This window comes from Pleurodeles waltl, chromosome 2_2 (genome assembly GCF_031143425.1).
Source record: "Pleurodeles waltl isolate 20211129_DDA chromosome 2_2, aPleWal1.hap1.20221129, whole genome shotgun sequence".
Lineage (NCBI taxonomy): Eukaryota > Metazoa > Chordata > Amphibia > Caudata > Salamandridae > Pleurodeles > Pleurodeles waltl.
In genome coordinates, this window is record NC_090439.1 from 875226893 (window position 1) to 875252917 (window position 26025).

Consider the following 26025-nt stretch of genomic DNA (forward strand, 5'->3'; position numbering starts at 1 on the left):
GTGCTCGTGCAGTGGGATACATATGACTGTAAGTTAGAAATGTAGGATCCAGCAATCCACGTTAGGTTTGTGCCTTTCATCAAAGGTTTACAACAGAAAATCTACAAAGTGAACATTAAAAGGAAATAATAATAACAATAATAATAATATTAATTGCCATCTTATAAGGCACTGAGTTATCCAATTTTCAGAGTTCTGTGATAATGCTATTCGATCTGTTGCCCTTTGTGGTTGAGGGGCCAAGTCTGCTTTGCTGGTATTTAAACCTGCAGTCTGAAGGTGGTGGAATTGTAGGTGCCTGCTGTTGGAGCAACAAAAAAAAAGTTATATTTGATAAAGACTTCTAGCTGCAGATTCCTTACCTTAGAATAATCCCCAGGGGTCTTACTGGTTCCAGCACTTATTTGTGAACAGTACCCCTGCATGCCAGTAGGTGGCATTCTTCAGGTCTGCGTGACGTTGTCTGCATTAGAAGTGATATGTGGGGTGCATAGGCGCCACCCCAGCACCCTGACCTCAGTTCTTTTCTTTCTGCGTTAGTCAGTGTAGATCTGGAGAAGAGCTACCCCCAGTCTTTTTTGACTGACCCTTTTTTCAACTTTTTTGCGAAAGTTTTTTCAAGACTTTGTCTCATGGTGCGTCAAGGATGACAGCTAGGAAAGCTGCTTTCAAGCCTCGTGGTGCCTGTTACCGACAGATGTCTGTGACAGATCCACATTTGCTGTGCCTCTGCTATTTGGAATGCAACCACGACAGCAAGACCTGCATTGGTTGCTGAGCCATGCATCCCAAGGCCTTGAGGAAGTGGTCCCTCAAGTTCCCTGAGACACTTGTGATCGCAGTCTAAAGGAAGGTCTCGAGATCGGGTCGCGGAGCAACTCCAAACACTTGTTATCGCAGTTGAGTTTGTTGGGAAAATCAGCTAAGTGCCACTGGCGCAAGAATGGCCAGAGTTTCCAAGAAGATCTAGAATGATCAGGTTCAAGTTATTTTTTTGGCTCTGGAATAGGCATGGAGAGTCTGGTATCCTGTGCTGTTGAGCATAAGCATGGGTCCTCTGATCAGGCTGCCTGTTCAGGAGGATCTTCTGTTGCAGCAACAGGGTAGGGTTCTGTACCCAAACCTGAAAGCACTTCACCTTCTTGCTTGGAGATTTAGCGGCGACAGTTGACAGCTTTCGACCTTCTGCCCCTGTCTGTAATGTTATTTTGTCAGCCGGGTGGTCCTCCACCAAAAAGGTATATGTCTGCCATTTCAAGCAAGTTTGTGGCATGGTATATAGACAGACAAGTTGATCCTCTTTCTGCACCCTTTTCCCAAGCTCTACCTTTTCTTATGTTGGTCCAGCAGGGCTCTGCTTTGGGCACTTTGAAAGGCTATCTTTCTGCCATCTCTTTATTTCTGCTTCGAGTCCCCAATTGTACATAGCCTTTTGAAAGGTATCCAACACATGTTCCCACCTGCACCTCTCAGTATGCCACAGTGGGACATTAATTTAGTACTCGCTTTTCTAACATATGCTACTTTCAGGCCATTACACAACTGTCCTATCAGACTCCTTACCATCAAAACGGCCTTCCTAGTGGCAATAACATGTGCACAGATGGTCATTGAGCTACAGGCCTTGTCAGTTCATCCTCCTTACATTACTATCTATCCAGACAATTTGGTCCTTTGGACTACAGCATCCTTCTTACTGAAGGTGGTAACTCCCTTTCCTGGAGGCCAGTCCATCCCCCTGCCTACCTTTTATGCTACACCTCACCACTCTAAAGAAGAGGAGAGACTCCATCAGCTAGACCGGGAAAGAGTGTTTTGTTCTGTATTGACTGAACAAAAGTTTCAGGTGGATAATCAACTCTTTGTGAGGTACGTCCAAACCAAAAAATTGCAAGACAGTGCAGAAGTAGACCATCTCACGATGGATAGTGCTCTGCATTAAAGTCTGTTACGCATTGACCTAAAAGCAACCTCCTGAAGGATTGCGTGCTCACTCCACCAGAACCAATGCTGTGATCACTGAGTTAGCTTGCAGACTACCTGTCCTGGATATCTGTCAGGCAGCCGCCTGAGCTTCTCTGAACACATTTACGCAGCACTACTGCCTGCGCAGTCCGATCCGGCGAGATGGGCACTTTGCCTGAAGGGTCCTACAGAATTTTCTGACATAAATCTGTGTCGCTGTCCTACCTGTGGGGAGGTATTGCTTGGGCATATATTTAAAGGTAGGGGATCTGTGTCTAGAAGTCTCTATCAGATGAATACGTTACTTACCTTCTGTAACACCTTATCTGGTAGAGAATCTGTGTAGCCGCAGATTCTTTATCGACACTCCCATCCTCCCCACTTTTCGACCTGATTAAAGATTGAGGGCTTCCCCTTAAACAGGACCCTAGAAATTCACACAAATGGTCAGTATTCCTCGTGGCTCCCTACTCCTGGTGTGGAAAGTCGCAAAAATGAACTGATTTCAGCACCCCAAGGTGGTACCTCCTTAGGTATAGCATATGTTGCTGCTGACGCGGAAGATGCCACCTACTGCATGCAGGGGTACTGCTCGAACATTTCTAGATCCAGTCTGACGCTGGGGATAATACTAAGGAAAGGAATCTGCAGCTGGTTAGAGTCTCTACCAGATGAGGCGTTACCAAAGGTAAGTAACTTGTTCCTCAAGTCTCACCATTACCCCTTTATTAGCTGTTGTGTCAGAAGTTCTGTTGCACTTTATTGTGAATTATACTTTTCAGTTTCAGCATTAGAGATAACATTTTTATTTTCTTCATCAAACTTGTGTCTGAAATTTTCAGATCCTTTAAAAGCCGGAGCCTATATTTTGTTTATGTTATGTCGCCTATTGCTAATTCAGATACGACCCACTTTCTTTTCAGACTCACCTCTGTCTTGTGTCTTTTGCCATTTGTGTACCATGATTTCTAAGTGCTACAGGAAAGGCCTTTGGTTTTTTAACAGTTTGATGGAATCATAACCTTATTATGTGAACGTATTTTCTAGGCTTGTTTTGAGTTCTTTGCAGTCGGGTTACTTGCTGACATAGACGATTCTATCAGTAAGAAAGGTTTTTACTATGAGGTTAATAAAAAAGCAACAGAATCAGCAGTAGAACCCGATTTGACCTCGATGTCCATTTTTCATTATATAATGGAGGTTTTCTGGATATAATAGTTGATCAAAAATGTATTTTGCTGTAGGTTGGATCCTTCACTCTGGTTTTGCTTTTGATTTCTCTGTATTGGCGTTTACATTTGTTCTGTTTCATCTTGTTAAGCTATTGTTTTTCTCCTAGGCGCCCTCTATTTTCCACTCAAGTTCACTGTTTGTGTGACAATGCCAGTCTTTCTTTAGAATTAAAATATATTAGCTGTGTTGGTCTCGATAGAGCTTTAAATTGGTATAAACGTGTGTTTTGCGTGAGTGTAAGCTGAGACTAAGGTGTTTAAAAACAGGTCCCACAAAACCAATTCTCACTATCGTGCTTTTTACCTTTCAATAAGGGACCACGAGGATGGCTGGTCTGCCTCAAGATTGTCTTTCTTCTAGAGGGGATAGGTTTTTCTCTTGCTCATGCCTACATCTTCACGTTCACATCTAAAAGTAGTCGGAGCAGCTTTAAAGTGTCTCCCTGGTCTCCTTCACTCAGGTTCATGCGGTAGGCTCCATCAATGAAAGAACACCTTGGCAGCCTAGGTGGCACTTCGGGTGTGCAGGTGGTAGAAGCCTGGCAGTACTGATGTGGCCGTGGTACCTCGGCTCCTCTGATCACAGAGTTCATTTTGCTATGTTATCTCGGTATGTAAAACGGTTCGTATCTTTTGGCCTCGCAGAAGCGAAACAATAATGTGTTATTTATATGCCTGAAGAACTGTGGAAGCCAGAGGATTGATGGGCGGCCGTGGCACTACAACAGCGGTGCAAGAGCTGCTCGCACATCTGTTTTATATCAAACATTCTTTTCCTAGGGGCATTCCATGGTTTTTTGCTGCAAGAGGACATTCGTAAAACAAGAGCTGGTGTGATTTAAATCCGTGCAGCTGGTTCAAATATCTATCTGGAAAGAAATCTCTGTAGCTCCAATTTCTGTTTTCTGTCATATTTGGAAAAATGCGCGGAATACAAAAACAAAGCATACGAACTTGAGTCATTGAACTAGCGGGGTTTGTACTCTAACCCAGCACCTAGCCCTAGAAGCCCCACGAACCAGGAACTACTGCAAAATGGTCTTCTGAAAGATCAGATTTCTTTCTCGGAGCATGGGTGGGCAGAAAGGTCTCGCTGAGACAGTTATACACATAAATAATATATGGGACATAAATATTTAGATGTTATAAACCACATCTGAGTGTGAATGAGTGACTGACTCACACAGTGCCTCGAAGGAGTATTCGTTGTCTCGTGTATATTGAATTAAGCAGACCCATATGTCACATCATTTGTGGCACTGGGCGCGCTCCTGTTGTATATAGGGGTTTGCCAATGTTAACGTAGGCTACAGAGGAAATGCGTTCTCTGATTGTCGCTGTCGTTTTCCTGTTTCCACTCCTGTCTAGCGCCATTACCACACTAACTTAGTGGTGTCTTCCTTCAGGAGCTTGTGTTTCAGGCCTGGTTGACAATTACAAATATTTATATATATATATATATATTTTTTTTTAATTTTAATTGGTAAATCAGGTGGGCGAGCCATTGAAAATTCGAGTCAGGCTCGAGCCTGGCTCTGGCTTAGTTCGAGGTCCTGTTTAAACCTGGAGCCCATAACGAGCCAAGCTTTCTTGTGTCTTCTGCCTGCCTCCCTCCCTATACCGTGGACATGGCATTACCGCCAGAGCCGCCGACCTTGGATCTGGGGAACTAGGTGCGAGTCCCGACACCCTGCGATTCTGGACAAATCACTTACTCTCCCATGGTGACCTTACATAATGGAACTGGTGCACCTTTAAAGCACTCTAATACCTACAGTGGAGTTCACGCTATATAAAAACTGCAGAAAATGCATATAGAGGTAAAAACAAGCACATAACAAAACGGAAGACAAATCTAATCCCATTTACTGGCTGATTTGTACGAAGTGAAACTAGAAAACCTTGTTAAATCGTGTTTTCCACGCTTAAAATGTGTGATCTTAGGCAAATATTTTATTTCACCAAAACTCTTTTTCTTCATTATCGCATATGAAAGCACTTTCATACATGCAAGTTCAGAATACCAGTTGTACAAAAACTTATTGTGCTTGATTTAATAGACTACAATATTGCTCTATAATCTGGGCCACTGGAATTATGTGGCAGGTAAGGGCCAAATTATGCAGACGGGGTGAGTATATTATTCTGCAAGAAAAGGCGAATTATGTGGTTTAATGCTGCATATTTTATGATAGTATAGCTTCATTATTTTCTCATTTTTACTCTTGTTAACACTTCTGGTGCATTGGTTGCACCTCATTAGTACCAGTTTGACACAAAAATATAGCAGTAAGCAACAGAATGATGACCAGTCAGGCTTTGCAAAGGGCCTTCCAGTGCACTGCAATGCGTGTTGCGTAATTTTTAGTAACTTTTGAACAATTTGAGCAAGAAACATTTTTGTTGTCAAAATCTGCAGATTATGCAGCAGATGATGGATTATGTGTCAAATGGATACTTACACGAAAAATACCGCTGCCACACAATCAGCTAATTCCAGTTGCACTGTCTTTAAGAATCTGGGCAACGTACAGGGTTTACGTGACAACTGCCTTGCGCCTTCATTCACTAATGGTTCATGTTTAAAAACTATCACTTTAATACGTATTTCGCAGTGCTATAATGGGATGTATTAATGTGAAAGCTTCCACATGTTAAAGAAAAACCCTTTTTGAGTTTTGAAGAGAATTTATCATTTTATATGATGTTTGTTATATGATTTACACAGCAAACATTTTCAGGGATTGGCTTGTGCACGGGCACTAAGATCTGAGCCAGACCTTTAGCTCAACTCTCCCTGTTAATCTTTCGGCTCACCCATCTCTAATTGGGGGCATTCGAACGGATACAGCTTATAATGTTATCTATGCAGTGTACATACAAGGTTAATAGTACTGATGAAAACAGTGGTTTGGCTGTGCCATTTTTAGGGTCGAGCCTGCGAGTGCATCTGCTAGCACATGCGTCTCCCTTGCAAGACTCTTGTGTGTATGGTAAAGGGCTTGGAGTCTGCCTGTCTTTTACCATTTGTTGGCTAGCCTGGCACTCTTCTTTGCAGCATTGCAATTCATCACTGCAGGGCAAGCATCATTTCTGTTCCTTTCTGTGGAGCAGGGACCAAGCACTGATTGATTGAGCTTAATCAGTGCCTGTCAGCTGCTCCCGACGTGATTGAGGTACTATTTTGTTCTTTTTAACGTCTAGTGCCCTGCAAACAGAAGGCTTGTGACTGGCAAAAGGTGTCCAACAGGACAAGCAAAATTGCACAGTTTTATTTTTTACATAGCTAACTTTTTTTTATTTGGCCATGTCGTGTTTTCTCATTCTCCACTAATTTTTTCTTTTGTTTTTGCTTGTGCGTTCCCTTCTCAAAGGATGATGATTATCTTGTTTGAAATACTGCAAAGTGGCATTGTTTCTTTATTATGTGTAATTTCTGAAATTATGTTTACCACATAATCATGCAGTACACCCCAATCTACCCCACTACAATCCACCCCACTTTACCCCACACCACTCCACCGCAATACAACACACTTACCCCAATTAATCTACTCTGACCTACCCCACTACAATCCTCCCAACCTCCCCAATCCAATCTTCCCCACTCCATTTGCCCCCACTCCAATCCAAAGCAATCTGCACCACTCCAAAACAATCTGCTCCACTCCAATCCAAAACAATCTACCCCACTCCAGTCCAAAACAGAATGCCTCACTGCAATCCAATAAAATATGCCCCATTCCTATCTAGCATACTCCAATATGCCCCACTCCAATCCAAAACAATCTGCCCCATTCCAAAACAATCTGTCGCACTCCCATCTGCCCCACTCTAATCTGCCCCCCTCTAGTCCACAACAATTTGCCTCACTCCAGTTTGCCCCACTCCATTAAAAAACAATCTGTGCCTGCCACTTCTCCACCCCACTCCGATCTGCCCCATTTCCAATCCTAAACAATGCCCACTCCAGTCTGCCCCACACTGATCCAAAACAACCTGCCCCTCTCCAGTCCCAAACAACCCACTCCAATCTAATCCACTTTTCCCCAATTCAGTCCACCCCACTCCAATCCACCCCACTCTAGTCCACACCAATCCAATCCAATCCACCCCACACCAACCCAATCAAGTCCAGCCCAGTCCAATATACCCCACTCCAATCCAATACAACTCACCCCAATCCAGGCCCACCCACCCTAATCCACTCCAGTCTAATCCACCCACTCCAGTCAAGTCTAATCCACTCCACTTATGTCCAGTTCATACCACTCCAGTCTGATCCACCCCACACTATTCGGATCCACCCCACTCCAATCCAGCCCACCCTGCTCTAATCCAACCCACCCTACCCCAGTCCCACTCCACTCCGCTCCGCTCCACCCCACTCCACTCCAGTCCACTCAAGTCCACCGCTATCTAATCCACCTCACTCCAGTCCAGTCTACCCATACCACCCCAGTCCTTTCTGCTTCAGTACAATCCACTTTAATCCACCCCACTCCAGTCCAGTCCAACAGGTCCAATCCAGTTCTGTTTAATGTTCTCATCCCTGGCCTGGTTGATGTAAGGTGATTGTTGTTATAAATGACCAATGAATCATGCCTGAATTTACTGGATTATGGTTTATTATAAAGTCAGCTACACCCCTTCTACAATTTCCCGTTACTATCAGCCCCTGAAGATCGAAGATATGAATTTCTGCAAACAGATCCTCTGAGCATTCAAAGACAGGAGTGTCCTTCTTTGTAGGGTCAAGCCTGCGAGTGCATGAGCTAGAGCATGCGTCTTCCTTGCAAGACTTTTGTGTACAGTAAAGGGCTTGGAGCCCACCTGTTGCTTACCATTTGTAGACTTGAGTGACACTCTTCTTTACAGCCTCATAATTTGTCACAGTAAATCTGGCATCATTTCTGTTCCTCTGTGTAGAGCAGGGACCAAGTACTGATCAATTCAACTTAAGCAGTACTACTCCCAATGTGATCGAGGTACTTCTTTCTGTTTTTTAACTTCTAGGGTCTTGCAAACAGAAGGCATGTGTCCGGCAAAAACGTGGCCAGCAGTACAAACAAAATTGCAAAGTTTTATTTTTTTATAGATAACTTCCTGTTACTTTTCGAAGTTGTGTTTTCTTTTGCTTTTGCTTGTGGCCACTGTTCTCAAAAGATGTGATAAATATTGCAAAGTAAAGTGACATTCATTATATGTAATTTCTGAAATGATGCTTTAACTCATAATCATGCAGTACACCACAATCTACTCCAATCCATCCCACCTCACCCCACACCAATCCACCCCACCCCACCCCAGCTCCACTCCAATGCTCCCAATTCACCCAATCTAATCTGCCCCACTCCAGTTCGCCCCACCCCCATCCAAAATAATCTACACCACTCCAAAACATGTTGCCCAACTCCATTCCAAAACAATCTGCCCAACTCCATTCCAAAACAATCTGCCCAACTCTAATACAAAACAGTCTGGCCCATTCCAATCCAAAACAATATCCCCCACTCTAATCCAAAACAATCTGCCCCACTCCCATCAACCCCACTCCAATCTGCCCCACTCCGATCCAAAACAATATGCCCCTTTCCAAGCCAAAACAATCTGCCCAACCCAAAACAATCTGCCCACTGCAATCTGCAGCACTCCAATCCCGAAAAATCTGCTCCACTCCAGTCTGCCCCACTGCAATCCAAAACAATCTGGCCCACTCCGATCCACATCACTCCACTCTGCCCCACTTTAATCGAAAACAACCTTTCCCACTCAAATATGCCCCACTCCAATCCAAAACAATCTGTCCACTCCAATCTGCACCTCTCCAATCCAAAATAGTATGCTCCACTCCAGCCCAATCCACTGCACCCTAATCCACCCCACTCCATTCTAATTCATTCCACTCCAATCCACCCCACTTCAGTCCACCTTTCACCATCCCAGTCCAATCCAATCAACTCCAGTCCAGTCCACCTCACTCCAATCCGCCCTAATACAATCTGCCCCACTCTAGTCTGTCCCACTCCAATCTAAAGCAATCTGTCCCACTCCAAACCGTCTAACTCCAAACCGCCTCACTCCAACAATTCCAATCTGCCCCACTTTAATCCAAAACAATCTACCCACTCCAACCTGCCCCACTTCACCCTGCCTCACTCCACTCATAAACAAAACACTCCAATCCAAAACAGTCTGCCCCACTCCAGTCTACCCTACTCCATCCCAGTTCACCCGACTCCAATCCACCACAATCCACCCTGCAGCAATCCAGTCCACTCCACACCAACCCACCACACACCAATCCAATCCAGCCCAGTCTAATTCACCCCACTCCAATCCAGTGCTCCTCACCCCATTCCAATCCACCCCTGCCCAATCCAACCTACTCCAGAACGATCCACCCCACTCCAGCCCGATCCACCCCACTCCAGCCCAATCCACCCAACTCCAATCCATCTCACCACACCGAACTCCAGTCCAACCCACCCTACTATAATACAACCCACTCCAAACTTATACAACCAGTCCACCCACTGCAATCCACCCCACTATAATCAAGCCCACTGCTGCCCAATCCACCTGACTCCAATCAACTCCACTCCATCCCAGTTCCGCCCACCACACTCCAGTGCAATCCATCCATCCTTCCCTACTCCCACCCACTTAAGTCCAATCCACCCCACGCCAATCCAGTCCAATGCTTTCCAATCCAATTCACCCACTACAGACCACCTCATCCCAATTCAGTCCACCCCACTCCAATCCAGGCCATCCACCCCACTGCAATCCAGTCCATCCACTTCACCCCACCTCAGTGCAATCCACCCCACTCCAATCCATCCCGCTCCAATCCACCTTAACCCACTCCACTCCAGTCCAATCCAACACACCCCACCCCAATCCATTCCACCCTAATTTCAATCCACCCCACCTCATTTTAATCTACCCACTCCGGTCCACCCACTCCACCCTACCCTAATCCACCCTTCACCCCAGTCCACCAAACTCCACTCCAATCCACCCCCTCTATCCCAGTCCAATCCACTCCACTCCATCCCAGTTCAGTCCACTCCAGTCCTCCCCACCCCAATCCTCCCCACGCCAATCCACCCTCCCTAATACAATCCACCCTACTCTAATCCAAACCACTGCACCCCACCCCACTCCAATCCACTCTGATCCAGTCCAGTACACCCCACTCTAGTCAATTGAATCCAATCCACTCTACTTCAGTATAATCTACCCCACTTCAATTCAATCCACCCACCCCAGCACTATCACTCCAATTCAAACCATGCACCCCAATCTAATCTAATCCACCCCAATTTAATCCACCCCGGTCCAATCCACCTCCCTCATTTCGATCTACCCCCTCCAATCAAATCCAGCCCACACCAATACACCCCGCTCAGTCCACCCCAACCAACCCCACTCTACCCTACTCCAATTCAATCCTCTAACTACCTCAATCCACTCTAATCCACTGCTCCCTATTCCACCCCACTCCACTGTATGACACCGTGCTACTGAACCACTAAACTCTACTCAATTCTACAAAATTCTACTTCTCCTACTCCACGTTATGACACTGATCTACCCTACTCCACTCTGGCACTCCACGTCACTAACTTTTAGCCATGGTAGACAGCAGCCACACTGGTGTACAACATGGCAAAACACATTGTCAAAGCTAATAGCTCTTGTATAGGCAAGACCTATTGGCCTTGCCAATGCTTGTTTGATAGGCTATTGTGCGCTGTGTTGTCCCTCAAAAATAGCGGACTTGCTGTCAATTCACTACATATGTGAAGGCTGACACGGAAGTCCCTGTTTTTTGGTATTGTAAGCGGTTGAAAGCAGGTAATCTTATAGGGAATATAGATAAAAAGTGTATGGATCAATTTGACTTTCCACTAAAAAAAAGGAAAGTTTAAGGTTACTCTAGACATGTAAAGTTGTATATGTTGCAAAAGTTTTCCAGTGTCGGTATGACAGCACATAATTCCGACATGAGCTGTCTGTGAAGCTCGTCCTCTCTGATACAGATCACGGTCAAAATTATTTTTTAGAATATCCTTCCTCAAACTAAAATTCTATTGAACTGAGGTCGTTGTCTTTATTTTCCTATTCTTTATACCTTTGAAGATACATAGCCTACAGTGAATGCAAGAGGAACTGTCAGCGAGGCATCATAACTGCAGAGCTCTGGTCAGGATATAACCTGCCCTCCCAATGAACTTTCAATTCACTGAATGCCAGAGGACTTACTTTACTCTTGTTTCAGCTGTGGATTTATTTAGATGCAGTCAGAATAGCTAATGCCTCCCTTTTCATGCTTTGGCTTAAGGCAGGCAAGAACATAATGTTTGAGTTTTATTTAGTATCTGTCTTCCGTCTGGCAACACCAGGGCTGTGGTGCAGCCTCAGATGATTTAGGCTGGAGGAACAGTGGTGGCAGGTGCTGTGTTGGATGCTCCCCCACAGGTTCCCGGATTTAAAACATGCCTTTTCAATCCAGAGGTTCCCTCAGTGATGTCTCTATCTGGGGTGGGGACGCCAGAAGAGGAAGGGAATGCATGTGTGCATTGCTTAGTATGCAATGCGGTGGCCTGTGGTCTTTCTGTTTCCGTGTGGCCATGCTGAGTTACCATAGAGAGAGGTTGGCAATCTTATGTCATTGATTATAGGACTCATATCTATCTGCCATAGACTTGGGCAGTTTTCGCAGGCAGTCCTGTGTGTTTGCTTCCCATCAGTTAGGCTCAAAGTATGAGTAGATGGACGGTGTGTGTGTTCAGCTCCCCAGGACAGGAGGCGCAAGTGAGAATGAGCTGATGAGTGGGGACCAGCGAGTATGGTCTTAGCTTTGCAAAGAAAAGCAATCTTCTATATTGGGTTTCAAGATGTGGCCTCATTTAGGATTAAAATCTTCAAGCAAATTTTCTTTCACTGTTTCCTGCCAGAGAGCAAGTTGATTAGGGCCACTGTAATTTGCATCTCTCCTCAATTAGACTTCCCTGAACCTTGGTTCTGTGACGCATTCTCCAAAGCAAAAACACAACCGCAGTGGCTTTTAGAGCCATACCTACCTTTCTGATGCATATCAGCAGTAAGAGTCTCCTAAACCCCATATCACTACTGAACATTCATTATTGCTTCATAAAAATATGGCACAGCCAAAGTGCACCAGTCATGTCCATCTCAGTTTCTCACAAAAATGATTTGTTTAGAGGACATAATCTCTGGCTTGGCAAACATTATTTTACCCAGCATTGAAAAAAGCCAATATGTTTGCTATTTGTATCATACATTTACATAGACAGAAAGTCATAGATACAACACATTATACACACTTAGATGATCTAGGCACCATTTTACTTTAAATTTAATTTCCTCTCTTGCACAGTGACAGGGTATTTGCGCCTCTTCAGAAAGCAGTGATACAGTGTGCAACAAAAAACTACGTTGCAGGAGAGATATTTTTCTGGACACAGTATAAATGTTTACTAAAAGGTTGTCTGTGGCAAAGATAATGAATAACATTGACTTTTGTGAGAGTCACTAGTAAAAAAAGATTCTGCCAGAGACATGAAATTTCAGAGTATTCCAAAAACTGGCGACCACCCGAACGTTCTGCTCACTTTAGAATCTCTAAATCCCTTTTTATAAGATTATATCATTTGACTTTATGACACTGCTGATTGATTGCATTATATTGGTCTGAAACTTGATCGATGCTCCATATTCTATATTTGTGAGAGTACTGCAAGCCACTTTACAAAATCCCCACTAAGGTAAAATACATTGAATTAAAATAAATTGAATTAAAAAGTAAAATAAATAAATTGAATTAAAAAGCAAATTGAGTGAAACATAGGAGACCTCTGTCGCATACGCATGTTGAAATATGTAATGCCTCTGTCTCGACGTCATGCACCTCCCTCTTGAACCTCTCTGTGCATCTTAAAATGAATGCTTGTTCAATTCACAGCCCGCGCTAGTCAACCACCCTTTGTCAGGGTGCTAGGTTGTCACTCGCATTTCTTGTTTCAACACACACGTTTGCCACGTTCAGCACTAGTTCCTCTGTAAAGTCTTAGAATGCAGGCACTACAGTTCAGCCATTCCTGCATCCCAGTTGAGCTACTATTACTAATGGCGTACCGAAACTTGAGCGCTCCCCCTCCCCCCGCAACGTTCATGGAGAGGCCGCCCTGCGAACTCACTTTGGAGCTCTCAGGCGAGGGTACTGTGCTGCGGGGAGGGGATCCCTGGAGCTAGGGGACCCCCTCCCCCCCGCGCACCGTAAAGGCAGTAGGGGCCTTTGTTACGCCTAGACTGCTGCAGCCATGCCTCTTGGCACTCGTCATTCCTCATCTTTGCTGATGTTTCTACTCTCTGCGCTGAAATTCAGGAAGAGACAAAAATGTGACCTGCCGAGCAGCCATTGCCAGAGCCAGTCCTGGCTAGACCCGCCAACGTATCTTGATAAGTAAGGAGGTACAAAATATCTATTCACAATGGTATATCTGATACTTATTTTTGAACATAAATCTCGTCTTATAATTAGTAAACTATAAGGCATCCTTCTGTCCCCCAAACGAAAAAAAGCTTACAGAAATGTAGTCACTAAAATGTATCCATATCTTCTTGACATTTACGTATATTCTAAATATTAATAGTCAGTATTTTAATAAACACACAATTGAACAAAATCTTCTTAAGAAATGAAATACTACGTTCAACACTCACTTTCAGCAACTAAGAGTGAAATCTACCCTCTTCTAAAACGACACCCTCATTCTCAATTTGTTGGTCTAGCATTCAATTCGGTGCAAATCCTGAAACCCCTGGACTAGACCAACAATTTCATTATCCGAAATTCACACCATCCCGACCTCTCCACTTATTTTGACACTGTTGACCACGAAGCACCAATTCACACACTTGAAACACACATGGGCTTCTCCGGCAAGGTCCAGCAGTGATTCTTCTTTGCACTAGCAGATCCCTCCAGCTCATCCATACGAGACCCTTAAGATACTATTAACTTCCTGTTCCCTGAGGAGGACCTTGAAACTCCATCCTGTCTCCAGTATTTTCTATATCTACATTAAACCCTTTGGACCTGTAGTAACTGACAGCAATATCAAGATATATCAGTATGATGAGCATACCTAATTCCGCCTCAAAGTTTGTTCCATCCATAACATCGAGCCACTCAAAACCTACATCGATCTCATCTGGAATTGGATGTCAAGCACCTTCTTAAAACTCAAGATATTAAAGACAGAAGTCCTACTGCTCACCAAAGCACCAACCATCCACAAGTATAATGCTGGCTAGCAGATATCAATGTAGACTGCTTCACCACCCAGCTGGCAGCCAACATTAAGTCACCTGGATTCACCCTCAACATTGACTTCTTGTAAGGACTGTAGGAAAGTACCCTCTTTTTGGCATGCTTACCCTCACGTTTTGCTGCTGTCAGTGTGTTTTGACTGTGTTCACTGGGAACCTGCTAACCAAGACCCCTGTGAATGTGCTCTCCCCCTCTAAATTTGGTTGTCCCTGACTTAGTACACCCCCTAATTGGCATTCTGGTGCCCCCATGTAAGTCCCTAGTATATGGTATATAGGTATGCAGGACATTTGGGCACCAGCGGTTCCCCATGGGCTGCAGCATGTACTATGCCACCCATGGGAGCCCATGCAAAATGTGTCTGCAGGCCTGCCATTTCAGCCTGCATAAAAAGGTGCATGCACCCTTTCACTACAGGTCACTGCACCAGCTCACTATAAGTCACCCCAATGGCAGGCCCTCCTAGCTCAGAGGGCAGAGTGCAAGTACCTGTGGGTAAGGACACCCCTGCATGAGCAGAGGAGTCCCTACAAACTCCAGCTCAATTTCCCTGGACTTCGTAAGTGTGGAGAAGCCACTTTACCTGTGTACTGGACACAGTCACTACCTGTGTCCAGCTACATAATGGTAACTCCGAACCTGGGCATGTTTGGTATCAAACATGTCAGAATTATACCCCAATACTGTGGCCACTATTGGTTGTATGATTCCATGCACTCTGGGGGCTCCTGAAAGGACCCCCAGCATTGCTCCTACTAGTCTTCTGGGGTTTTCTGGGCAGCCTGTGCTGCTGCCACCCCGGAGACAGGTTTCTGCCTTTTGCTGCTTGACCAGCTCAAGTCCAGGAAGGCAGAACAAAGGATTTCCTTTGGAAGTGGGTGGCAACACCCTCTTCTTTTGGAAATCGGTGTTACATGGCTTGGGATGGGTAGCCTCCCCAAGCAACCGTATGCTTTGACAGCACATTTGGTGCCCTCCTTTCATAAACCAATTTGCACCAATTCAGGGACCCCTGGCCCCTGCTCTGATGCAAAACTGGACCATGGAAAGGGACCACCCCCCTGTCCATCACCACCCCAGGGGTGGTGCCCAGAACTCCTCCAGGCGACCACTTGATTCTACCATCTTCAATCCAAGGTGGACAGAGGCCCCTGGGAGCATCTGTGTGGCCAGGTCAGGCAGGTGAAGTCACAGCCCCCTCCTGATAGGTGGCCACCCTGCTAGGTTACTAATCCCCCCTTCATGGGCTATTTAGGGTCTCCCTCCAGGGTGGGTCTTCTGATGCGACATGCAAGATTCCAGCAGGCCTCCTCTGGATTGTTTACTTCATCTTCTGGCCACTGAGACTGCAACTGGACCCTCCTGGAATCGACAATCTGCAACTCCAGCAACGACTCCGCTTTGCAACATTGTTTCTCCACCTCCTTCCAGAAAATGCAACATTTCCCTGGCTGTGCATCCTCTGAGAGCATTGAGTCTTCAGCCAGCACTAGAAGCAAGACGTCTCCCAACTTGGGAGATGGTAAGCCCTTGCCTCTCCTTGCAGGACAGTCCCCCTGTGCACTGCGACTCTTGCAGCTACCAAGGCTTGTTGGCTCTTCTTCCAAGGGATCTTTGGGTTCCATGTAGCCTGGCCCCCAGCACTCTTCCCTGCAAAGCACAGTCTCCTGCCTGCTGCTCCAGCAACGTGGAACTCCTCTCCATGTGTCCTGAGAGGGCTTCACTGCGACTCCTGTGCCTGTTGTCTGTGAGTTGCCTGTGGGGGCTGCATCCTTGACTTCTGGCTATCCTCACTGCTGAGGGTCACATGGGATTCCCCTCCTTGGGTTGAGTCCTCCTGGACCTTCCTGGTCCCCAGCAGCTCTGCAACTCTTGCCTTTGCCAAGGCTTGTTAGTGGTTTTTCCACACTACTGACTGACTGCAACTCTTCTGACGTGGGACATCGACTGCTTTACTACTGGAACTCTTCTCCTGCTCCTGTGCTGCATAGCCGACTCCTGGTCTTCACTGTCGACCTGGTCCTGCATCTCCAGAAGGGAGGGTAGTGGCTCCTGCCCCAGCTGGACACTTCAAAAGGGTCCCCTTCATTTGCAGGCCCTCTTCTGTCCGGATCCATTTTCTGTTTCTTCCAGTCTTGCTTGGGTCTTACACAGTCCTTTTACATAGTTTACCTGTGGGTTTGGGGGAAAACCAGGTACTTACTACTTCTTTCCTGGTCGCTGGGGGGCACTCTGGTGCTTACCTTGCGGGGCTCCTAGTTCCTCCAGCTCCCCTCTACAGATTCTACTTCCTTGGGTGGGGCCTGACCTTCGCATTCCACTTACTTAGTATATGGTTTGGTCTCCCCCTAGGGTCTTCATTATTTTCAGTTATTTCACTGTTTTCTGTTGCTTTCTATGTCACTTCCTGACTTCTAATCTGTATATAAGAATGTGTTTACTCACTTCCTAGTAGAGTATAGCCTATACAGTATTTTAGTATTTGTCTTACCATAATAAAGTATCTTTATTTTTGTAACACTGTGTGGTTCTTTCATGTGTGTAAGTGCTGTGTGACTGTAGTGGTATTGCATACACTTTGCATGTCTCCTAGATAAGTCTTAGTTGCTCAACCACAGCAACCTCTACAGAGCCCTGGCTTCCTAGACACTGCCTGCACCTCACTAATAGGGGATACCCGTACCTGGTGTTCACCACACACCAGGCCAGTTTCCTACAAGGACACACTCCCAAGAGAAACAAGTTATCCCTCATAACAATAGTAAAACTATTGCTACCCAATTCACCTTCAGAACAACTGTCCAAATATTAGTCCACTCTTGCTTGGATATAGGCAAAACTCTATTCATTTGCCTCCCGACACCACATTCATAATCAAAGACTTAGACATTCACCTACACCACCCCAACACATTAGGACCCCCTCAAGCCTGTATATTGTTCAGGACCAAATGTCTTGTCTCATGTAGTAGGCCACTTGAAAAGGCCCCTGCGTACACCTGGCTGAGAAAATAACCACCTAATGGAAGCAGCACCACACCAGGAGTATCGACATCACAACCTGAAAACAAGGGAATGCAAAAAAGGGAACAAAACATAAGGCTGGCTTTCACCATCTACACACACAAGATCTGGAACAGTTTGTCCATAAATATTAGAACAGACTACTAACCTGCTACACCTCAGAAATGAGTAAAAGATGCACCTCTGCGAGAGCATTACTTCTGTACATGATAGGACCCACCATCATTCCCAACATTCTACCTCCTTGTAACCTGTCTGATGTAGTCTACCTCCTTGTAAAAAGTCTGAGTAGTATCTCAGAACTGATACCTGTGATCAGCTCTTCATTGTGTTGTCCACATAGAAACACATATAAACACATTTCATAAAATGTCCAAAGTTTGCAGGAAACAAAGAAACGTGTATTTGCTGAAGGAAAACGCGGAATTGGACTGTCACCAGCCACTAAAGGTTGATGCAGTAACAGCGGACATTTAACAATCTCATGTACCCTCCAACCCGCCCCATTTTCAAGGGTGGGGTAGCTGCGTCCCCTATCATCTACAGGTTGATATCACTGCTCAACGGGCAGCTCAAAACACTTTTCAACACTACTACTGCAGTATCTACAGGTGTGGGCGATGGGGGCCAACAGGTTGCCAATGAAGCAAACAAGGTTCACTGCAAAAGCAAGGAACTACCACCAACGTGATGGCTGTGGGCTTTATAATGAAAAGAGCATGCACCACTGGGACGCTGCTTTTCATGCGCTTTATGGACTTTGAATTGGCTTTCGGCTGTCCCCTCCGAGGCCTGTTCTGTGAAAATCTATCACGCTAGGGAATTCCACAAAACCTTCTAAAGGCCATACAGTTATGTATATACCAAGACCTGGGTGTAGATCAAGGTGGGGGGCGGGTGCCATTCATCCAGAGAAGTCAACCCCTCCCCTGGATTGAAGAAGGGATGTGTTTTGGCACTGCTGCTGTTAAATCTGTTCATCTGGAACCTCTCAGCCTCCCTGGCGGAAGGGGTTTCGCATGCGCCAAGCCTTCGGTCACAACCGCTGAGCAATATCCTGTATGCAGACGATGTATTGCTGTCAACCCGTACCCAATCAATCAATCAATCATTCGCATTTATAAAGCGCGCTACTCACCCATAAAGGGTCTCAAGGCGCTGGGGGGGGGGGGGGGGGGGGGGGGTGTCAGTGCTCGAAGAGCCAGGTCTTGAGCTGCCTTCTGAAGGAGAGGTGTTCAGGTATGGCGCGAAGGTGGCTGGGCAGAGAGTTCCAGGTCTTCGCTGCCAGGAAAGAGAAGGATCTTCCTCCGGCGGTGGCTTTGCGGATGCGGGGTACGGCTGCCAGGGCCTGTCCGCCGGATCGTAGAGTGCGCGGAGGAGTGTAGAAGGAGACGCAGTTGTTGATGAGTTTGGGTCCGAGGTTGTGAAGGGCTTTGTGTGCGTGGGTGAGGAGTCGGAAGGTGATCCTCTTGTTGACGGGGAGCCAATGGAGTTTTTTCAGGTGTCCTGAGATGTGGTGGTGGCGAGGGATGTCCAGGATGAGTCTTGCGGCAGCGTTCTGGATCCGTTGGAGTTTCCTCATTAGCTTGGTGGTGATGCCTGCATACAGGGTGTTCCCGTAGTCCAAGCGACTGGTGACGAGGGCGTGGGTGACGGTCTTCCTGGTGTCGGTGGGGATCCAGCGGAAGATCTTGCGGAGCATGCGTAGGGTGTTGAAGCATGCCGAGGTCACCGAGTTCACCTGTCTGGTCATGGTGAGGGATGAGTCCAGGATGAAGCCGAGGTTGCGCGCGTGGTCGGTGGGTTGGGGAGTGCTGCCTAGGGCGGGGGGCCACCAGGAGTCGTCCCATGCGGTGGGAGTGGGGCCGAGGATGAGGACCTCCGTCTTGTCGGCGTTCAGTTTCAGGCGGCTGTCTGTCATTCAGTTCGCCACTTCCTTCATTCCTTCATGTAATCTGGTCCTGGCTGAGGTGGGGTTGTTTGTGAGGGATAAGATGAGCTGGGTGTCGTCAGTGTATGATATTAGGTCGAGTCCGTGTTTGCGTGCGATGTTCGCCAGGGGGGTCATGTAGATGTTGAAGAGAGTGGGGCTGAGGGAGGATCCTTGAGGTACGCCGCAGATGATCTCCGTGGCTGTGGATCTGAAGGGGGGCAGGCGGACTCTCTGAGTCCTTCCGGAGAGGAAGGAGATGATCCATTCGAGGGCCTTGCCTCTGATGCCGGCGTTGCTGAGGCGTCGTATCAGGGTGCGGTGGCAGACCGTGTCGAAGGCTGCGGAGAGGTCCAGGAGTATGAGGGCCACGGTCTCACCCTTGTCGGTCAGGGCTCTGATGTCGTCCGTGGCTGCGATGAGGGCGGTTTCGGTGCTGTGGTTGGTCCTGAAACCGAACTGTGTGGGGTCGAGGGAGTCGTTGGTTTCCAGGGCGTTGGTGAGTTGAGTGTTGACAATTTTCTCAATCACTTTGGCGGGGAACGGCAGGAGAGAGATGGGCCGGAAGTTTTTGAGTTCTGTGGGGTCTGCTGTGGGTTTCTTTAAGAGGGCGTTGAGCTCTGCGTGTTTCCAGCTCTCCGGGAAGGTGGCGGTGGTGAGGGAGGCGTTGATGACATCTCGGAGGTGCGGTGCGATGATGTCGTCGGCTTTGTTGTAGATGTGGTGCGGGCAGGGGTCCGATGGGGATCCGGAGTGGATCGAGTTCATGACGTGGGTGGTCTCCTCGGTGGTGGTTGGGCTCCAGGTGAGGATGGTGGTGATGTCGGTAGCGGGTTCCGGGGGGGGGTTCGCGTCGGTGGTCGGGAAGCTGTTGTATATGTCGGTGATCTTGTGGTGGAAGAAGGTCGCGAGGGAGTCGCAGAGGTCCTGTGATGGAGGGATGGAGTTGTTTTCTGCGTCCGGGTTGGAGAGCTCTTTGACGATGCCAAATAGTTCCTTGCTGTTGTGGGCGTTGTTGTCAAGTCTGTTCCGGTAGGCTGTTTTTCGTGCGGCGCGGAGGTGTTGGTGGTGTTGGCGGGTGGCGTCCTTGAGAGCTGACATGTTCTCTTCGGTCTGGTTGAGGCGCCACGTCTTCTTGCGGGCGCGGCATTCTTTCTTGGAGTCCTTGAGGTCGGGGGTGAACCAGGAGTTTTTCTTGTGGTTGTTGGTGCTGGCTTGAGTTTTCAGGGGGGCCAGGAGGTTGGCGCAGTCGGAGATCCAGTTGGTGAGGTTGTTGGCGGCTTCGTTTGGGTCGGTGGTGCTGGTGGGTCGGTTCTGGGAGAGGGTTGATGCGAGCTGATCCGTGGTGATACGATTCCAGTGTCTTCTTGGTGGTTGCTGGGTGTGGTGGTGCACAGTGGTCTTCTTGAAGATGAAGTGGACGCAGCTGTGGTCCGACCAGGTGAGTTCGGTGGTGTGGCTGAAGGTGATGTGTTTGCTGGAGGAGAAGATGGGGTCGAGCGTGTGTCCGGCGTAGTGGGTGGGGGTGTTGACTAGCTGATTCAGTCCCAGGTTGGCGAGGTTGTCCAGTAAGGCGGTGGTGTTGTTGTCGGTGAGGTTCTCCAGGTGAAAGTTGAGGTCTCCTAGGAGGATGTAGTCGGTGGACGAGAGTGCGTGAGGGTTGACGAAATCTGCGATGTCTTCGCTGAACTTGGTGCGGGGTCCTGGTGGTCTGTACATGAGGGTGCCTCTGAGGGTGGTCTTGGGGTCGCTGTGGATCGTGAAGTGGAGATGTTCGGCGTCGGGGAGTGAGTTGTCGGTGTCGGTTGAGATGCGGATGGAGTTTTTGTGTGCGATGGCGATGCCTCCTCCGATGCGGTTGGTGCGGTCTTTCTGGATGATTTTGTAGCCGTCGGGGATGGCTATGGCGATGTCGGGTGCCGAGGAGGGATTCATCCAGGTCTCGGTGAGGAAGGCGATGTCCGGGTTCGTAGAGTTGAGGAGGTTCCACAGTTCGATGGCGTGCCTGTGGACGGATCGGGTGTTGACCAGGATGCAGTGGAGATAGCTTCCGGGGGGGTCGTTCTTGGCGGGAGCAGTGCTGGTCCGTAGGCAGGTGAAGTGACAGTTGCTGCAGGTGAAGGGTCCGTGGGTCCGTTTGGGGTGGGCGCGGTAGCAGCCCGGAGTGCGACCGGGGTTGAGGTTGACGAGGGTGGCGGAGTCGTAGGTCAGGCGGGGGGCGCGGGGGCCAGGGGTACGGGCGCTGTGCGCGGTCCAGGTGCGGACGGGCGCAGACGGGCTTGCCTTAGGCGCGCCTTCGGCGCGCCAGCGGCACGTCCGCTGCGCGGCCTCGCAGCGGCTGCCATTTAAGGGGTAGCCGGGGAGGCGGGGTCAGCTGGGAGGCGGGCGGGTAGGGGGAAAAAAGCGGCAAAAAAGCGGCGGGAAAAAGGCTCCGAAGGCGAGGAGGCCTAGAAAAATGACAAAGTGCCGAAAAGGCGCCGAAAGCAGGAAAAACGAGGAGGAGACGGCGGGAGGGCAAGGGGGACGGCACTCAGAAGATGCAGGCACTTGGGGATACAGAAGGAAAAAGGGGGAGCGCGATCACACAGCACAGGCACTCGGGGATACAGAAGGAAAAAAGGGGAGCGCGAACGCAGACAAACGGCAACACAGACACTCGGGGCACAGTCAGCGATGCAGGCAAAAGAGAAGGCAGAACAGGGGGTCTGGATCTGGTGGCGCTGTGAGGACAGGGGAGCGACCTACCCTGGGGTCGAGGGTCGCTACCACTGCCTCGCAGCGGCCGCCATTTAAGGGGTAGCCAGGGAGGCGGGGTCAGTTGGGAGGCGGGAGGAGGGCGGGTAGGGGGAAAAAAGCGGCAAAAAAGCGGCGTGAAAAAGGCTCCGAAGGCGAGGAGGCCTAGAAAAATGACAAAGTGCCGAAAAGGCGCAGAAAGCAGGAAAAACGAGGGGGAGACGGCGGGAGGGCAAGGGGGACGGCACTCAGAAGATGCAGGCACTCGGGGATACAGAAGGAAAAAAGGGGAGCGCGAACGCAGACAAACGGCAACACAGACACTCGGGGCACAGTCAGCGATGCAGGCAAAAGAGAAGGCAGAACAGGGGGTCTGGATCTGGTGGCGCTGTGAGGATACCCATGTGGGCTTCCGGAGGTTGATCAATAGGCGTGTTGACTACTCGGAAAATAAACAGTTGGGAATCAATCTTAAGAAAATCAGTTATACCACTGAATCAACAAATAGCAAAAAATGGGAAATGGCGCCTAAATGGGTCCAGTATTAATGAAGTTGCAGCATACACGTAGTTGGGGTTTAAATTGGACTCGCAAAACTATTTTGCTGCACAAAAAAAAGCTATTGTCAAAAAAACAGAGGCCCTAAAGTTTGCCGTTTTAAATATGTGGAAATGTTTGTGGGGTCATAATCTAAAGGATCTGATAACAGTTATTAAAGCATGGATTCCAATTTTATTTTATGGAGGCGAGATTATGGTGGAGAAGCTCACTATACATTCCAGATTCCAAGGTCAGTATCCCCAGCCCAAGGAAGGATAAAATGTGCACTAGCAAAACAATCACTAGCCAGACAAGGAGCCTTCCTGAGGTGTTGCCATCGACTGTGGAGTGCCCCAGAGGGGCTCGCTGGCTAAATTAGCCTGGGCAGAGTTAAATCTGTCAAGGGGGTAAGGTCAAATTGCCAATTATCTGCAGGAAAGTATACAGAATCTGGTTATCCAGGACCTATGGAAACGGAACACGAGTGGTCATACCTTAAAAAAAAAAAGTGAACAAATGCATACAGCAGAAAAGCAGGCTTGAAGATAAAACTGCACTGATAAAACGATCACCTAGGTGGTTAGTAATAGAATAAATTCATATGAGTCAAGCAAGGAACTGCCCTTTTTTTGAGGTAGCTCCGTCATTGACTATTAAGCAGCAAATTATTAGGATGCGATTTGGACACCTCCCCATCCTAGATTTTGTTCCCAAGTGGCAGAAGAAGGCCCAACAGGAAGTTTGTGTCGTCATGCAAAAGAAATGTTTATACATGTACCCTGTGTATGTCCAAAAATGCTAGTGTACCGGAGGTTATTCCTGCGCAAGGAGTTTTTCACCTTAGATGTTAGAACCTGTAGCACAGAGGCCATAGGGGCTGTGAATCCAGAGAATGATATGTTGAACATTTGTTTGGTGCAGTTTTTAACAAACAGGTTGAAATTTAATCTTGATTGCCGCTCATGGGTTAGGAAGGGCCTTTAATGCACAATTTGTATAATGAAGGCTTCCCTTGCACAGCTGTTTTAAATGGCTGCATTAGGCAGTTAGGCCTCCTTGGCTGTTAAGCAAGTGTTAATAAATATGTATTTTCCCTTATCCTGTCACTGCTTCATTAAACAGATTGAAATTGCCCTCTTTTACAGCTGCATAAAGTATGTTGTTTAATTGCTCACAGATCATTGCACTAGGCACCTTGGTAAAGCATTGTGTGTGTGTATAAACTCTTACTAGGCTGGTAGGCGTATTATTAACAGGTTCAAAATGCCTAGGCCTTTTTCGCTCAGATGTTTTTGTGCACAAGGATCGTTGCACTAGGCACCTTGGTACAGCATAGTGTGTACTAACTCTTACTAGGCTGGTAGGAGTATTACTAACAGATTTAGAAATGCCTAGGTTTTTGTCACACAAATTGTTAAGCTCCTGATAATGCCTCTTTTGTACAACAGCTTAAAGTCTGCATTAAGCATTATAAATAATGTTGTTAGGCACTACCTCTAGCAGGTGACTGGAGTAGCCAATTCGTCCTAAAAATGTTTACACCTTCCCCTCTTTGCACAGTAGCCTGTGGGTTTTTGTTCACTCCACAGGTTACATGATCCTGGTTAGTCCAGAATCACATATTCAGTTGTCAGTTTCATAATGTACCCTCACCTCGTGCTCATGTGTAAGAAACAGGGAAGCCAATGGTTTAAATTAGTCAAACCCCCATATTTTTTCATCTTGTTGTATGCATGGTTTTAGGACTACGTCTTGTGCGCTTGTGTGGTCACACTGGTGCTTAGACTACCCGAAGCAGAGATTTATTGCTTTTATATATGTATATATATATATATATATATATTGTATGGTGATTACTTTGTGGATTGTATGTATGTTAACGGTTTTTATTAACTAATAAACTATATTTAAATTGAAAAATGTACCCTCCAACGTTAAAAGGAGATGTACAATACAAAAAATAGGCAGCAGTCTAAAAGAGGGAACTAGTGAATTGTATTTACCAAGGTGTGAATTTTTCCATTGATCATGTGCAGGTTGTATTCCTCCACTGTACGAATACTGTACCTTCTTTCTTCTAAAACGCAAATATTCCCATGGAAAATGCAAAAGGTTTTAGTAGATTATTGCATTGATGTGGCTGTTGTTTATGATCTGTGAGAGTACTAAGCTTGTGGTGTTTCAGTGCTCTTCTTTTCAAAAAAACATAGAAAAAACATTCACCACGGCCAATGACAGTAGGCCTCTGTTATTTCTGTGTTTTAATGATCGCCACTGGGCAGACACATCTGCAGAATCTGTTGCAGCTAGCCTTAAACGTGTTGGCGTTCTCCTTCTTTTCCTTTCAGAACCAGTGCCCCGAGGCGGAGGAGTTGGTCTTCAGCCACTTTGTGATATGTAATGACACACAGGAGACCCTGCGGTTTGGCCAGGTGGACACCGATGAAAACGTGGTGTTGGCTAGTCTTCACCGTCACCAGTACAGCTGGCGCTCGCACAAGTCCCCACAGGTACGTCGTTAGCAGCTGCCTGTCCTGCGCTGCCTGTGTGCTGGGGCTCGCTTGGCGGGTAGAAATGTATTGACTCTCCAGCTGACTGTCCAAACCCAATCAAAGATGGGTGCCGCAGCTCTAGCAGCGGTGGGCCTGGCTCGTAAGTCACATACTTGCAAGGAGCGCTTGGTTTCTTGCATATGCGCGTGTGCCTCTGCTCTGCTTGCAGGCTCTGATTCACAAACGGGCCTGTAGGCCAGATAGCAGGGCGGAGCTGTCATTAGTGCAACGGGTGCAGTAGCACCTGGGGGTAAGGCTAAAGGAAACCGTGTTGTGATACTGAAATGAAGATCCAGGGTGGCAGCACAAGTCCTTCACTGACTTGGGCACCTAAATCGAGGTAAGGAACACCTTTGTCCTCTGCCTGCATTCCACCTTTCAGTGTGGAAATCATGCGACAGAGCAGGATACCGGTAATTGGAGAGGAAGTGTGCGAGGCAGCACGGATGTCTGCATCCTACTGGTGATGGAAGCACACAGGTTGCTTTCTTCCCACCCAGTGTCTTAAATAGTGGAACTGAATGAAATGTGTAAAATGTGTATTTTTACACCTGGCATAACACAAAACCTTTTGTGTAGAAAAGTACATCACTGTTCCCCACCGACCGTAGATTTCGGTGCGTGTATATGTAAAACAATAATAGAACATAGTAATATATATATATAAAATGTGCAGTGTGCTTTG

General features: G+C 47.3%; 1 protein-coding gene across 3 annotated transcripts in view; it reads left to right on the top strand.

The window, feature by feature from the left end:
• VPS13B (vacuolar protein sorting 13 homolog B) overlaps positions 1–26025 on the top strand; it is a 2423697-nt gene that overhangs the window by 2091905 nt on the left and 305767 nt on the right. For all 3 annotated transcript variants that reach the window (XM_069220546.1, XM_069220545.1, XM_069220547.1), the window contains exon 43: positions 25137–25298. In XM_069220546.1, the coding sequence (XP_069076647.1) occupies positions 25137–25298 (162 nt within the window). The remainder of the gene's footprint in view (positions 1–25136; positions 25299–26025) is intronic.